Source organism: Sorex fumeus, unplaced genomic scaffold, assembly GCF_029834395.1.
Source record: "Sorex fumeus unplaced genomic scaffold, SorFum_2.1 ptg000045l, whole genome shotgun sequence".
Lineage (NCBI taxonomy): Eukaryota > Metazoa > Chordata > Mammalia > Eulipotyphla > Soricidae > Sorex > Sorex fumeus.
In genome coordinates, this window is record NW_026606102.1 from 12,950,196 (window position 1) to 12,964,697 (window position 14,502).

Consider the following 14,502-nt stretch of genomic DNA (forward strand, 5'->3'; position numbering starts at 1 on the left):
CCCCACATGGCAATGGGCCTGGATCCTTCCAGATCCAGAGGAGTTGCCTGGGAGGTCTAAGAAGCCCACAGAGCCCACCACACGCGCCCTCTGAGGAGAGCCGCTGCGGTCAGTTCAGGTATGCTGGCCGGGCATGAGGAACAGAAACCCTCCATTTCGGTGCTGTTAGCACAGACATTTATTTCTCGACACAGCACTCACGTGGTCACTCACGCACCTGAGGCACAGCCTCTGAAACAGTGCTCACAGCAGAGGAGGGGAGCCCGTGCAGAACCAAACCCCAGCTGGAGCAAGTCCAGGCAGAGGCTGGCGGCCCCAGGGCATGTCTGCACCCTCAGCGTCGGGCAGGAAGTGCCCTCCTCGCCTCAGGGCCGGCCACTGGCCACGGCCCAGGACACATGGTTCTGTGGGAAAGGGAGTGGCCACAGCCCCACCTTGGCCCGTGCTCCGCCGTGTATCAGGCTTTCCTCAGCAGGAGGCATGAGTCCTGGAAACGCGGGGCAGCAAAGGGCTCTTGGCCACCCTCCAGGCATCACTGGAGGCCTGGGAGCCCTGGAGATGTGTAACTGCAGAGGCCGGAGTCAGCCCGCCTGGGCACCAACAGCTCCCGAGGGCAGAGGGCAGTCCTCCGTGCTCGGGACGCAGGTGGGAGCCTCGCCATGAATGCCCCGATTTGCGCAAGGCCGTGTGTGTGTCTGGACCAAGGCTCAGTCCTGGTACTGGGTCCTGAGTCCGTCAAGCCAGCTGCTGTGCTGACTGCCGCCCATGGTCCCTTCAGAGGCGGCACACAGCTGGCAGTGAGTCCGAGGTGGCACTCAAAACAGACAGCACGAGACGGCGCAGGGGGACTGTCCCCATGGCAGGAAGGAGGGTCCCAGAAGCACTGCCAGCAGCTGCCAGGGTGCTGAGGGCGGGCTTGGGGACACCAACCCACAGCCCCGTGCAGTCACTTCACCTGGCGCACCTTTCTGCCCTCGAGGTAACTCCTGCAGAAAGGCGAGGTGCCCACGCAGACCAGGAAGGTGGGCGTGAGCGCTCTGACGTGATACCTGCAGAGGGCACAAGAGAAAGGAGGCCTTCGTCATCCGCGCAGCCACCTTGAGCCTCAGAGGCACGGCAGCATCCAGCTCCGCACGCTCACTTGGACAGCTGCCAAGACACCCAGCAAAGACGCGGGCCTGCACCCCTCACACCCTCTGCACCAGGCAGCTGGAGGCCAGACACGAGCCAAAACAAGGACACACTTCGGCTCCTCCACAGCGCAGGCTGAGGCTGGGATGGGGGAGCAGACCCGGAGGGACACCCAAACACTGGGTAACTCAGCAACCACCAGTCCTCCTGTTGCCCCTGGGAGAGATGTCCTGTGGACAGCAGGAGCCAGGCCACAGCCTGAACAACCCCGGCCTCAGTGCACAGCTGACGTGGGTTACCCATTACTGAGCTCCGATGCCCAGGGCCTTCCCTCCTCAGGCCGCTCTCAGCAACTTCTCTGGGCACAGGTGCACTGCTGCGGCCCTCACCCAGCACACACTGGGGGTGTGCGGGGCGGAGGGGAGTGAGCCGGGTGGTGCCGTGGGACAGGCCCGAGGGAGGCTTACCTGGGGTGCTGCAGCACGGGCAGCAGGGTGCTCTGCAGGGGCACCCGGTACAGCTCCGCCCCGTCTGCAGCCTCAAAGTAGACCTGCGGGATGGAGCGCAGGGGTGAGCACCTGGGAGCCTGGGGCACCCGCAGCACAGATGGGGAGGCCAGGTGCACAGAGGCAGCCCGGTGCCACCCGCAATGTCATCCAAGGACCTGCGCCCAGAGACATTCACTCACAGACCCCAACCCAGACTCTGTCCTAGAGCCCTGAGCAAGGCTAGGCAGAGCCGGAAGACGACGCCCATGTGTGTGTGTGTGTGTGGGGGGGGGTGTCACCCAGACTGTCAGCGCACAGGCCCCCTCACTGGGCTGCCAGCCTAAGTCCAGGAGAAGCACTTCCTGTGACACAGCTGCCAGGGTCAGAAGACATCCAATATGGGGTGTCAGGGCCCAACCCAGAGGAGGGCAGCAGGAAGCTGCTGTGGGGAGAGAGGCCAAAAGGGGTTTTTGCAGGGGTCCGAGTGCAGGATGAGGAAAGGCCCATGGCAGAAGGATACAGGGAGGGAACTGGAAACAGCCATGAGGATGCTCATACGTGTCCCTAAAGTACAAATTCATACAAAGACAAAGCGGAATGTGGTGGCTGGTCACTGGTGACCCTGGTCAGTGTCAAGTCACAGTGATGACAAGCTGGTGGGGTGTGGGCATTGTCCCATGCCCTGGGCTGCACAGCCAACATGCCTCCCGCCAAAAAACACCAAATCCCACAGAGGAGCAAGATGAGATGTGTCTTACCTCTAACTTCTCAGGACGGTATTTTTGCTCCAAGTCCCAAGACGGCAATTCACCAAACATCACCATTAGATGATCAATAAACCTAAGAAAAAAACAGGTCCTTGGGGGCCGGAGTGATAGCACAGCGGGTAGGGCGTTTGCCTTGCACACGGCTGACACGGATTCGATTCCCAGCGTCCCATATGGTCTCCTGAGCACCGCCAGGGGTAATTCCAAAGTGCAGAGCCAGGATTAACCCCCGTGCATCGCTGGGTGTGACCCAAAAGGCAAAAAAAAAAAAAAAAAAAAAAAAGGTCCTTTATGGCCCTCAAGACCTCGGGATCCATCAGTGCCCAAGGCGCAAGCGCAGGGCATGTCCTGGGAAGGCAGCCTGGAGCCCGGCTCAGGCGTGATCACCTGGGCTGGCATTGCCGGGCCCTGCCTGGAGCGTCAGTCTCCAAATGCCACCTGTCACGTGCAAGCTGTACTTTCTAATGGGCTATCGCTTCCCGACAGCGCACAGGCCTGTGGCGATGCTGCGTCCCACTGCAGAGGCCAGACGTGGCAGATGAGTCCACTAGCCAGGACACTAAGGCTGTGTCCTTCCCTGAAGCGAGCTGGCAAAGGGAGAACCCCACTCCAGGAAAGAGACGTCATGCCACCATCCCCAGGTGCGACTATTCTGTCCCCCCACTGCAAAGTCCTGGCCTACCTGCAGAGACAGGGATCATTTGAGCCAGGGCAGAAGGCTTAGTGCGAGAAGGTACCTGGAGTCCTCGTGAAAAGCAGAGATGAAGTCTGACTGGCCATATTCTGGGTACAGGAAGAGCACAGGCCAGCTCAGCCTGCCCTGCTCATCCATGCTCAGCCTGGCTCCGCAGGGGTTCTCCGAGCCAAGCCCGTCCAGGCAGAGCTCGCCGAGGCTTTCTGAGTCCGAGTCTTCCTCCTCGCCAGCAGCCTCAGCGGCGAGCCTGATGCCTCTCACCTGGGTTGAACAGAGACATGCCAGCCTGAATGTGTGAGGTTAGCAGAGCCAGTGGAGGCCCTAACGCAGTGGCAACACTGTGGCCAGGATACCCCACGGCAGGGTCATTTGCTCAAATGTCCTTAACCAGGCATGGGTGCTGGACTCGTGGGACTGAGAGAAGACAAGCAGGGCTCCAACCCCCAAGATGCCACATGATCCCAGGGAAAAGCATGGAAATGAGTGCGGAGGAAGATCAGAAGCAGGCAAGAGCCACTGGCCAAGAATGAGGAGATCTACCCAGGGGCTGGCTGATAGCTGAATACTGGGCCTTACTTAAATAAGGCCAGTGAAACGCAAAGAAGTTGGGGTGAAGGTAACCTCCCCCTCCTCCCTGCCCACTCCCTAAAAAGCATCGCAAAGCACAAAAAAAAAACCAAGAGTCTGGTATGTACAACGATGGGGCATATTCTGGATACTGGAGACAGACAGTGCTGCCTGACTCGAGGCTGAGGACATGGAAGGTCCCCGTGCCAGCCTCGGCCCAGGGTGGTGGCACAGAAGGGGAGGCCACAGGCTACCAAAGTGACCTTGATGACATCCTCAATCAAGGGTCAGATAACAAGTTACTTTAAGCTTTGAGGAGCCAGAGCAATACTACAATGGTGAGGGCATTTGCCTTGTACGTGGCTGACTTGGGTTTGATCCCCAGCAACCCATATGGCCCCCCAAGCACCACCACCAATGATTCTTGATTGCAGAACCAGGAGTAACCCCTGAGCATCACCAAAAACAAAAGATGTGGCCCCAAAAACAAAAGCTTTGAAGCCTCAATAAAATGAACTACTCAACACGGTCTGGTGTGTGCAGGTCGCCGGTCACACACATGCAGCCTTGCAGGATCATCAGTCACAACTCAAACCCGGGTTGTCTATGGAATGTACAGCTTTGTGTACACGACCGCAGAAAGCAAATGCAGGGGGCCAAGGACGCACCTCCGTAGCAGAGCACAGACTACACGGGCACTGACGTCTGCGATGCAGAGTCAGACTGAGAAGGCCCACTGTGCACTGTCGCCCAGGCATTCCAGTGCTGCACACTCCACACAGGGCCCGACTCCCTGACTGACTGAGAAGCAGGAGGCCGATGTGCTGAACGCAGTCCAGGGTCCACGGAATCTGTTCCCCCGTGCTAACAGAGTGCCCACGGGGCAGGTCAGTGGAATCAGTTCTCAGGATCAACAAGGGACCTGAGTGGGGCTGATCCACCTTCACAATGAATTACCTAGAACCCCACCTCCACTACCTCCACACGGAAGGTGCTAGCTTTCTGGAGGCCAGAAAGCAGGCTTGAGCAGGCCACGTGCTAGGCAAGGAGGGAAATGCCACGTGGTCAACAACAAACGAGCATTCACAGTGCAGGACTGAGGAGCACAGAGGCAGAGTCAGGGCAACCCGAGAACCTCAGGCTCTCTCGGGGTGTAGCAGAGAGTGTGGCTGAGAGCAGGGCCTGCTCTGACACAGATCAGCGGCATGAGGCTGGGTCTCTTCTCGGCGACCATGCCAGCATCCAGCATATGAGGAGCAAGGACTGCTTCGGAAGGCCACCGAGAAGATCAGCATCACCCCCCCAAGTGGCTGTTTCAAAAAGGCTCACTCTCCCCCAGACGCACAGACAGTTTGAGAATGTGCAGCATCCTGCCACCGCTGCCTTCTCTCACTCGTCCCCTGGAAAGCCAAAAGAAAATGAACAACACTTCCTTCCGGCAGAGCATCCTGACAGGCTCCCTCAGCTCTGGAAGAGAGCAAGGCCGGGAGGGCCTCGGTGTGAGAACTCACCTTGACGGCCTGGAGTAAAGCCTCGTTCTTACTCTGCTCCTTCTTCTCGGTCACCTTCGCTTTCCGCATATCCCTCTGCTGGGTTCGCTGCAAGTCAGAGTGAGACACATTAGCTCCAGGAGATCAGCGTCCTCTTTGTAAACCTGCCCAGCTAGCCTGGGCTCCTACCTCTAGGAAGATCTACCAGGGGCAGGTGCAGCTCAGTGAGCGTCTGAAACGCTCACATCAGGTGCCACGACCATGAGAGCAAAAACAAAAACATTGACAGTGCTCTGGAGCTCGGTCTACGAGGAGGACTGTTAGGTGTCACCTTCGGGGTGGTGTGAGGCATGAGCTAAACAACGGAAAGGAGGCCTGATGAGACAGTACAGCGGTAGGGCACTGCCTTGCACTGGCCGACCTGGGTTTAATCTCTGGCATCCCATGTGGACCCCCAAGTCCAGCCTGGAGTGATCCCTGAGCTCAGAGTCAGGAGTAACCCCTGAGCACTGCCGGGTGAGGCTCTGCCCGCTGCAGAGGCAGCCCCACATGGGAAAATCTCAGCAGGTGGAGGGCAGAGGGATTCTTGGTGCTGGGACAGATGCAGGCACCGAAGGCCATGGCAGCCTCTGCTGTGGCTGAAACACCGGTGAGCACTCTGGGGACCTTCTTTCTGCACAACTTAGGAGAGGGAGTACCTAAGTCGACTCAATCTGGCAGAAATATAATTTAGATTTCCCTGCTTTTTCTCTACCCAAAGCAGTGGGTCCTCTCTTATCCTTAGGGCTCTGGATTGATAAGAGGTCGGCAAAAACTTTCCTGTAATAAGCCAAAGAGTAAATGTTATCCATAACATAATATCTGGTTTTGTCTGTTGTTTGAAAATGTGAAAAACAGAGGCTGGAGAAATAGCTAAAAGGACTGAGTGTTGCTTTGCATGTGAGAGGCCCAGGTTCAAGCCCCAGCACCACAAGGTCCCTCAAGCACCGGCAGGAATGAACCCTGAATATAGAGCTGGGAGTAGCACCCTGGGGAAGGCCCAGATCCTGGCCCCCAAATGGGAATACATGTGAAAAACATTCTTAGTTCACAGAACGTACCCACAAAGGCCACAGGCGATCTCTGGGTGTAGGCGGTTGCTTCTCTAAAACAAAGCACCCATCAGCCCTCATCGCTAGCTTCTTTTGTCACACTCAAAAATTTTCACAGGGAATAGTTTATATAGCCTTGGTTAGACATACATAGTCAATTTTTTCTCCCATATCACAGATTGCTTTTTCTTTCTTGGTCTTTGTTTTGTTTTGGGGCCACACCAGTGGTGCTCAGGGCTTATTCCTGGCTCCGCACTCAGATCACTCCTGGCAGACTCAGGGAATGACACTGGGAGCCACATATCAAATCTGTCGACCACATGCAAGTCAAGCGCCTACCTGCTGTCCTGTCTCTCCAGCCCCTAGAATAAACCCTCCTCAGAGTTATTTTATGGGTTTGATGGATTCACGTACATTTGTAAAAGATAGTGCCTGAAACATACACTCAGCAAGTTACAGTGATGCAGAGACGAAGGAAGGGATCCAAGAAATTCAGTTAACTGGTCCATTTAAATCGTGCCTGCCCCAAAGCAGAGTGAAACAGTAGAGGTCAAAGGGGAGCCCTGGTCAGCCAGCTCCCTCCGTGACCCCTCCGGTGTTCAGGCGGGCAGTCTCAGGAAAGCAGTGGATCTCTCCAACATGCACATGACCAGGAATGCAAAGGGTGAAAGAGCTGCTGGGCTCCAGGTCCCGAGAGTCACACCTGTACCTGGGGAGAGGCAGCCTTGGAGCTCCCATGACAGACTAGGAGGGCCACGGGAGAATGGTGGTGGACATCAGTAGACAGAAGAAACCAGCATGAACTTCGAGGGATGGCATATACAGGAACCAGCGTGAGGCCGGGACACAGAACTCTGGGGGACCCAAAGCCACTTCCCTGAGCAGTTAATGACTACGGCTTCCTAATACCTGGAATTTTGTATGCCGACCTTCCATGCATCACTCAAGGACCCACCCTGGGGCAATCCTGTGCTTGTGATGACAGTGTCCATCTAACTGCCGGGTATTATTTTTGATAGTAATGGTACTGTATTTATTGTTTTTGCCAGCACAGTTGTTGCTTACATGCCAGAAATGAATCACACCACTAGCAAGTTATAGGTGTCTTTAAACCTAGCAGTGTTGAAAAAGATCATTATTTATTTTTGTACTGTTTTTCCCTCTCCTCTCTTGCAAGACCCATGTGTAATGCACAGGCTGCACTACCGTAGTTGTAAGCTGGTCCTCATTAGAGGTCAAGATGTGTGCTAAGAGGGCCAGAGCAATAGTACAGTAGGTAGGGCACTAGCCTGTACACAGCTTACCTCAGGTTCTATCCCTGGCACCCCAGATGGCCACGAGCCCTCCAGAAGTGATCCCTGATCTCAGGAGTAAGCCCGGAGCACTGCTGAGTGTGGCCTCAACACAAAAACAAGCAAAATAAGAGATGTGCGAAGAAATATAAACACACCGACATAACCTTTGAGGCAGACATTATGGCCAATCTTGTCAGAGGAGACCGGGTGTGGAAACATGGAGGAAGGCCCCAGCTAGCTCGCTCAAGCCAGCGCTCTTCCCTGCACATGTATCTTGCTTCTCTTTCTCTGCTGCCCGTGTTCTCTGAACACATTTCCCCTCTTTCTCTCTGCTCACATCTTTCCAAGTGAGCTTCAATGAAAACTTTCTTGCTTCACTATTAAAAAAAAAAAAAGGCCCAGGTTGCAGTTTTGATTTCTTGTGTCTGGGGTATATTCCCCCACATCCCCCCACCTTGCTCAAGTTAGTACACTCTTGCTCGGTTTCCAAGAGATGAAGCTGGAGGTCACCTCTTCCAGCAAACTTTCTCTGCTACCCTATTTCCACCCTGCCTTTAGCCAGAGCAAAGTTAGCCAACAACGCTATATAATGTCACTGCATATACTCTCTAGAGTTTTGCTTGCTCCTCACAAAGTATAATTAATTTATTAGTCTGTTCTCCAGAGTTCTAAGGTAGGAACTGGTCTTGGTTTTACTTTTTTTTTTTTGAAAGAATACATATACACTGATCCACAAGATACAATCTAGGGAATGCGAAATTAATTAATGCAAACTTTAAAGGCCAATTATCTGCTGGTTTTCTGACCCACCTTCAGCTTGTCGGCTTTAACTCTCATTTCTAGAAGCTTCTTCTCCTTAGGATCTATCTGTAGCCCCTCATCACACCAGCTCACAGCCTCAGCAAAGTTCTTTAGTTCCAGATGGCATAAGGCACCTGCAAAGTGCAGAAGTCTTAGGTCCCGCAGACAACCTGCAGGGCAAGAGCATTCCCTGGGCAGGACCCCCAACCCCCCCCCCCCCCATCCCCAGTTACCAACCTGCTACACTGAAGGGCAGAGACTGTGAAGTCCTTGCGCTCTCTGCATTCCCCAGACAAGAGCAGATCTATTCTTTCTCAGACCAGGAGGACAGCTAATGTCCACTCAACCCAAGGCTCTGGCAAGCCTCTTACTGAGGGAATATGGCTAAGTAGCAGAGAGCCTGGGCTCTGAATGCAAATCTGGTCTGGAAACCTGACCTGCCATTTACCAGTCTGACATCAGACGAAAGAGTCGCATTTCTCAATAAAGAATAAAACTCATCTGAGATGATTTTCAGACACAGAAAGCACAGTTTTCCTCGCCAGTTCACCCAAAGAAGCCTGAGCACGTCCCTCTGCTAGTTTCTCTCCAACTAGCCTCTTTAGGCTTCCCACAGAATTTTGAACTATTGGAACTGTGAGGGCGTGGATGTCAGCAGAATCCACCTTTCAGAAATGGGTTCACTGAAGCTCAGAGTGGTTCTTGTCACCGTCTCCTGAGAGCAGAAACTGCAACTCAATCAAGAATCAGAGATTTCCAACCCGAGGTGCACTCCACAACACAGACTTGCTTAACACTCCCGTCTGCTCGGTCAGCGCCCTCTCTCCTTAAAGGTGGGGTCGGGGTCAGCACTCTTCCCTACCACAAATCTCTAAGAGGAGTAAGAGGCATATATCTGATAAAAGTTTTAAGTTGGGCTGGGGATATGGCTCAGTGGCAAAGTGCATGCATTGCACTTATGAGGCCTGGGTTTGATTCCAGCACTGCAAAAAATGAAAATAAAAAATGGAGTTGATCCATAGGGATACAAGGAAGATTAATATACGATGAATAAATTAAAGTTTGCAAAGCGCACCTTTGAGCTTACATTAAAAAAAAAAGTGACGTATCAAAGTAATAAAAGCACTATTATTACACAGAAAGGTCAAACTACAAGAGAAGAAATAATCTGGGAACATCTTAGCTTTAGAGTGATCTGCAAAGGTCCCAGGACTTATCTTTTAATTAACATTAACGTGGCATTTAAACATCTTTCCTTACAATCAGCTAATTTGGGGAAAAATTAGAATGTGGCTTTGGAACTGCTTCATTCTAATTAATTTTATTCTTTATTAATTTAAAATGAGGAGTTTCAATTTCTCTACAAATTCTGAAAAGATAAAAAGGGTTCGCTCTGTCTCTGAGGAATTCTTTACAAATGGCATGTTGGTGTTGATAAGGAACAGGAACTGCAGAAGTTGACTTCATTAGTATCTTAGCAGCTTAACATTAAAGTTTAACCTGCCTCGATTTTCACTGCAACCTTTCGAGAACAACAATCACACTGCAATTCTACACGACTTACCTCTGATTACGGCCTTGAGGTGGTTCGGTTTCAGCTTCCTCGCAGCCGCCACATCATTGAGAGCAGAACGAAAGTTGCCTGTATCAAAAGCCAGTTAGTGGAAAAAAAAAAAAACCAAGTGTTGAGATCAGAATATTTCCAAAATTTTATGCATAGAGACAAACACTCTTGTACAATCTGAGAGAAATGAAAATTTGAGCAACTTTTAAATGTTTATCTTTTAAAATCTAGATACATGTATACAAACAATATAAATGTACATGTCCACACACATCATGTACATAACTGTAAGTGCAATTAAGAAAAGGTATTGCACCCTTGATACACTAGTTATGTTAACTAGCAAGCTAAGCTAAAGATCCTGTTTAAGAATATTAAAAATTATTTCATTGAACGGAAGAAGACTTAGTCAATTTAAGAGTCATACCTCTGTAATGCCCTCAAACCCTCCACTAACTGTCTTGATCATGGCTTCTGTCCTAACTTTATCCTTCCTTCTTCATGGGGGCGCTTCCCAGTGGGGCTTGGGGACCACTCCAGTGATGCCAGTCTGGCAGTACTGGCCTGGTGATAAGAAGCTCAGACCCAGTCATGCAGTGTAGTTGGTCCCAATACTGCAGCGACCAACAGGGCCGTGCTTGGGAGGCATGAGGTGGTGGGGGGTCAAACTCAGGGCTTTGTGGGTGCGCCAGCCCTTTGAACTATCTCCCCTGGCCCCCGTAGCTGCGGTCCCTAGGAAGCATTAAGTAAAGGGTGGGCTTACCAAGGTAGAAGTGGGCTGCGGCCCGGTTGGTATAAAGGACAGCGTTCAGATCCGGGTCTGTACACTTCTTCTTCAGTCCTTCAGTGTAGGAAACCACCGCCTTTTTATAGTCCTTTTCTTTAAAATAATCATTGCCCTCATCTTTATAGGTCTTGGCCTGTTCTGCAAAAACAGGAATAATCACTCTTTCCAATTTTTTTGAAAAAGGCTTGTTTAGTCTAAATCCTACAACTTAATATATGATAAATTAAATAGAAGACATCAATTGGGTTAAAAAAAAAACACAGAAAAATGACTGCTACAAAACTGGCTAACAACATGGAGAAACCAAGTCGCACAAATACAATACAGATTTTAAATGCTTATCACTGTCATCATCACTGTCCTCCCGTTGTTCATCGATTTTCTCGAGCGGGCCCAGTAACATCTCCATTGGAGACTTTGTTGTTATTGTGTTTGGCATATCGAATACGTCACGGGTAGCTTGTCAGGCTCTGCCATGCGGGCGAGATACTCTCGGTAGCTTGCCGGGCTCTCCGAGAGGGGCGGAGGAATCGAACTTGGGTCGGCCATGCTGGCTGTGTGCAAGGCAAACGCCCTACCGCTGTGCTATCGCTCCAGCCCTTTGTTCCTTAATCGCTTATAAAAAAAAAAAGAAAGAAAGAAAAAAAAAAGGTACATAGGGCCTAAGTGACAATACAGTGGGTATGGTGCTTGCCTTGCATGTGGCCAACCCAGGTTCAATCCCCATCACCCTATATGGTCTCCCGAGCCCCACCAGGAGTGATCCCTGAGCACAGAGCCAGGAGTAACCCCTGAGCACTGCTGGGTGTGCCCCCCCACCCCTGGCAAAGAGGCAAAGTATAGTTATTGTAGTACTTTTAAGAAATGATGTTTTAGGGGCCAGAGCAACAGTACAGCAAGTAGGGTGGTTGCCTTGCATGCGGCCAACCCGAGTTCCATCTCCGGCATCCCATACTGTCCCCAAAGCATCACCAGGAATAATTCCTGAGTGGTGTGTCAGGAATAACCCTGAGCATAGCACGCACGCCCCCCCCAAATTATTTTCTGAAAGATTTTTGAAAGATTTGAAAATCTTTTTGAAAGATTAGCAAAGAGATGGGATGGCATTATTCTTTTGCTTTGACTTATGTCGGTTTAGTCCTTGCAGTACAGAGTCTCATCGTTAGCCAGGAGCCTACAAAATAGTAAAGATTCAGTGGAAATGTCCACTCCTACCCCCGACTTTCAGTGTCACTTATCACACATACACCTTTGTCCTGATTCTTTAGGACAACGTGGCTACACTCTGGGTGGGTGCTCAGAACCGACTCCTGGCTCTGAACACTGGGATGATTCGTGGCAGAACCAGGGACCCAGTTCGGCACTGAGCGAGGCTAGCACCGGACCCGCTGTACTCACTCTCTCTCTCTCTGTGGCCCGGTCATCAGAACCGGTGGCTCTCTCTCTCTTTTTTTTTTTCTTTTTGGGGTCACACCCGGCGATGCTCAGGGGTTACTCCTGGCTCATGCACTCAGGAATCACTCCTGGCGGTGCAGGGGGACCATATGGGACGCTGGGAATCGAACCCGGGTCGAGCCGCGTGCAAGGCAAACGCCCTCCCCGCTGCGCTATGGCGCCAGCCCGGGGCGGCTCTCTCCTAAGGCGCAAAAGAGGCGTCAGCGGCGGGAGATACCTTCCGGGGACCTCTCCTCGTCGAAAATGAGGGACTGCAGGCAAGCCAGGTCCGGGTTCTGCTGGGGATCGATTTCCGACGGCGCCTCCTTCATAAAGAGCGGGATCTTGTCGAACTCCTGGGAGGCAGCGAAGACGCCACGTGAGGCTTCTCCCGACACCCACCTACTGCCCGGGGACTTGCTCCGCGGCGGACTCGCGTGCCCCCGCCCCCCTCGCCCGTCCCGGTCAGTCTCCCGGCCCTAAGGGGCGACTGGCTCCCCGACACGGCGGGGGCCGGGGGTCGGGGGTCGCGGGGGTGCCTGGCACGGGCAGGGCTCCCCCTGGGTCGGGCGCGGGCGCTGACTTCCGGGGTCTCTCGGGGCTCGGACCCCACGCGGGCGGCGAGGCTGCGCCCAGGGCACCGCGTGCCCGCGGCCGCCCACCGGCAGCTGGACCCCTGGCCGCGCAGGGCCCACCTCCTCCCACCGGTCCTCGCGGAAGCCGCCGCGGTAGGGCTGGCTCTGGAACTTTTCCAGGAACGCGTCCATGGCGTCGTCGGACTCGGCGTCCGGCTGAGTCTGCTCCATGACCGCTCCGGGGGCTCCCGCCACGCTCCCCGGGACCGGGCGGTCACTTCCGGCGGGGCGGCGCGCTCCCCTCCACGCTCCGGGCGGCGAGCGGCCCGCGCACCTCGGGTTCCGCCGGCCTGGGGGCGTGGCCCGCCTGCCGCCCCGCCCCGCCCCTCCGGCGCAGGCACCGCCCTCCGCCTTTCCGGGAACGTTTAGGCCACGCCCCCAACAGGTTCCGCCCGCGTCTTGGGGGTGCGGCTACGCCCCTCCAGTGTAGGGTCCGCCCACCTCCTTTCCGAAAACGGTAAGGCCACGCCTACACTGTAGGCCCCGCCCCACACCCTTTCGGGGATGGAAAACCACGCCCCTTCAGTGTAGGCTCCGCCCACCTCCTTTCAGCACAGCCACGCCCCTCCGGTGTAGACTCTGCAACACACCTTCTAAGGGATGTCACTCTCCCAACCCAGGCTATTTTTTTAAAATTTTTTAATTTTATAAAGTAGTTCGTAATATTTGGTTACATTTAATATTTGCACATCAATCGCACCACCATTACACCTTCCCACCACCATAGTTCGGATGTTTCCATCCTGAACCCCAACCCCTCCCTGCCCCAAAGCAGAACCTTGAAATCATTTATTTCGTATTGTTATGAAAAACTGCTGAAAATGTTCCAAAAAAGTTTCCTTAGAGGAAGGAGTGTGAAGATCGTTGCATTTCACCCAGGGGCCATCACTAGATCACTTGACTTCCTGTTAATTGTGGATTTGCTCAAGCGGGTGCCAGTAACGTCTCTGTTTGTCCCTGTCGCATGCTAGTGTAGCCCAATGGCGTCTGTTCTTTCTAAGGACATGAAGAGCCTCAAACCGATCGTTCATGATCTTGATGAAGAAGTCTGACCATCTGGTAGGTGGGCGGCCACGTGGTCTTTTGACATCCCGTGGAATCCAGTCAGAAATGGCTCCAGTCCAGCAGCCATCTCTAAATCTCATTACGTGTCCAGCCCATCTGATTTTTGACGCCTTGGCAAACAAAACAGCATCCTTGATTCTTCATCAGAGGTCGGAACTCCAGATTCTTTCTCTCATTTGAGTGAAGCATGATACTCCAAGCATAGCTCTTTCAATTCCTCTTTGGGAGACGCGAATAGCGTTCTCATCCTGTTTGCATAGGGCCCAGGTCTCTGAGGCGTATGTTAATGCAGGAAGAAGAGTGGAATCAAAGAGATGTGCCCGGATCCGGAGGTTCTTTGTCCTCTTAGCTATTTCTTCAATGCTAAGGGGGCGGGGGGCATTAAGCATTTCTATATAAGAGCTCACTTAGATGTTGTTAAAGGTTGAGACTTGTGTGCTTATATATATGTATTATATATCTGTAAAAAAAGTATTTTCCACTAATATTGATTGCCTTCTACTTTAAACTCCATCAAATGTGGTGCGATACTCTTGGAGTATGGGTGGTGTGTCAGGTATGAGTTTGCTGGGCTCTGTAAGTCCCAGGACCATGCAACCCTTCTTTGACTCAATTTTTGGACTAATTCGCCAGCATGTGATTCCTAAACTCTTGTTCTAATCGGTGGGTCTACAGTGATGGGCAGAGAGCAGG

At 52.8% G+C, this 14,502-nt stretch overlaps 1 protein-coding gene across 1 annotated transcript; it reads right to left on the reverse strand.

Annotated features, from left to right (window-relative positions):
• Positions 1 to 193: 193 nt before the first annotated feature.
• On the reverse strand, positions 194 to 13,042 carry TTC4 (tetratricopeptide repeat domain 4). Its single transcript, XM_056122306.1, has 10 exons — positions 12,805 to 13,042; positions 12,348 to 12,465; positions 10,652 to 10,813; positions 9,889 to 9,966; positions 8,334 to 8,458; positions 5,159 to 5,245; positions 3,124 to 3,341; positions 2,378 to 2,459; positions 1,599 to 1,681; positions 194 to 1,049 (listed from the first exon to the last, which is right to left on the reverse strand). The coding sequence occupies exons 1-10, from the start codon at positions 12,913 to 12,915 to the stop codon at positions 947 to 949; spliced, it is 1,167 nt and encodes a 388-aa protein (XP_055978281.1). The 5' UTR covers positions 12,916 to 13,042; the 3' UTR covers positions 194 to 946.
• Positions 13,043 to 14,502: the final 1,460 nt, after the last annotated feature.

Coding starts and splice junctions, on each gene's coding strand:
- TTC4 (XM_056122306.1), bottom strand. CDS start 12,915: ATGGAGCAGACTCAGCCGGACGCCGAGTCCGACGACGCCATGGACGCG. Junction 8,459..9,888: donor CCTCAAGGCCGTAATCAGAG/GTAAGTCGTGTA, acceptor TGCACTTTGCAG/GTGCCTTATGCCATCTGGAA. Junction 5,246..8,333: donor TTAAAGCCGACAAGCTGAAG/GTGGGTCAGAAA, acceptor TCTGACTTGCAG/CGAACCCAGCAGAGGGATAT.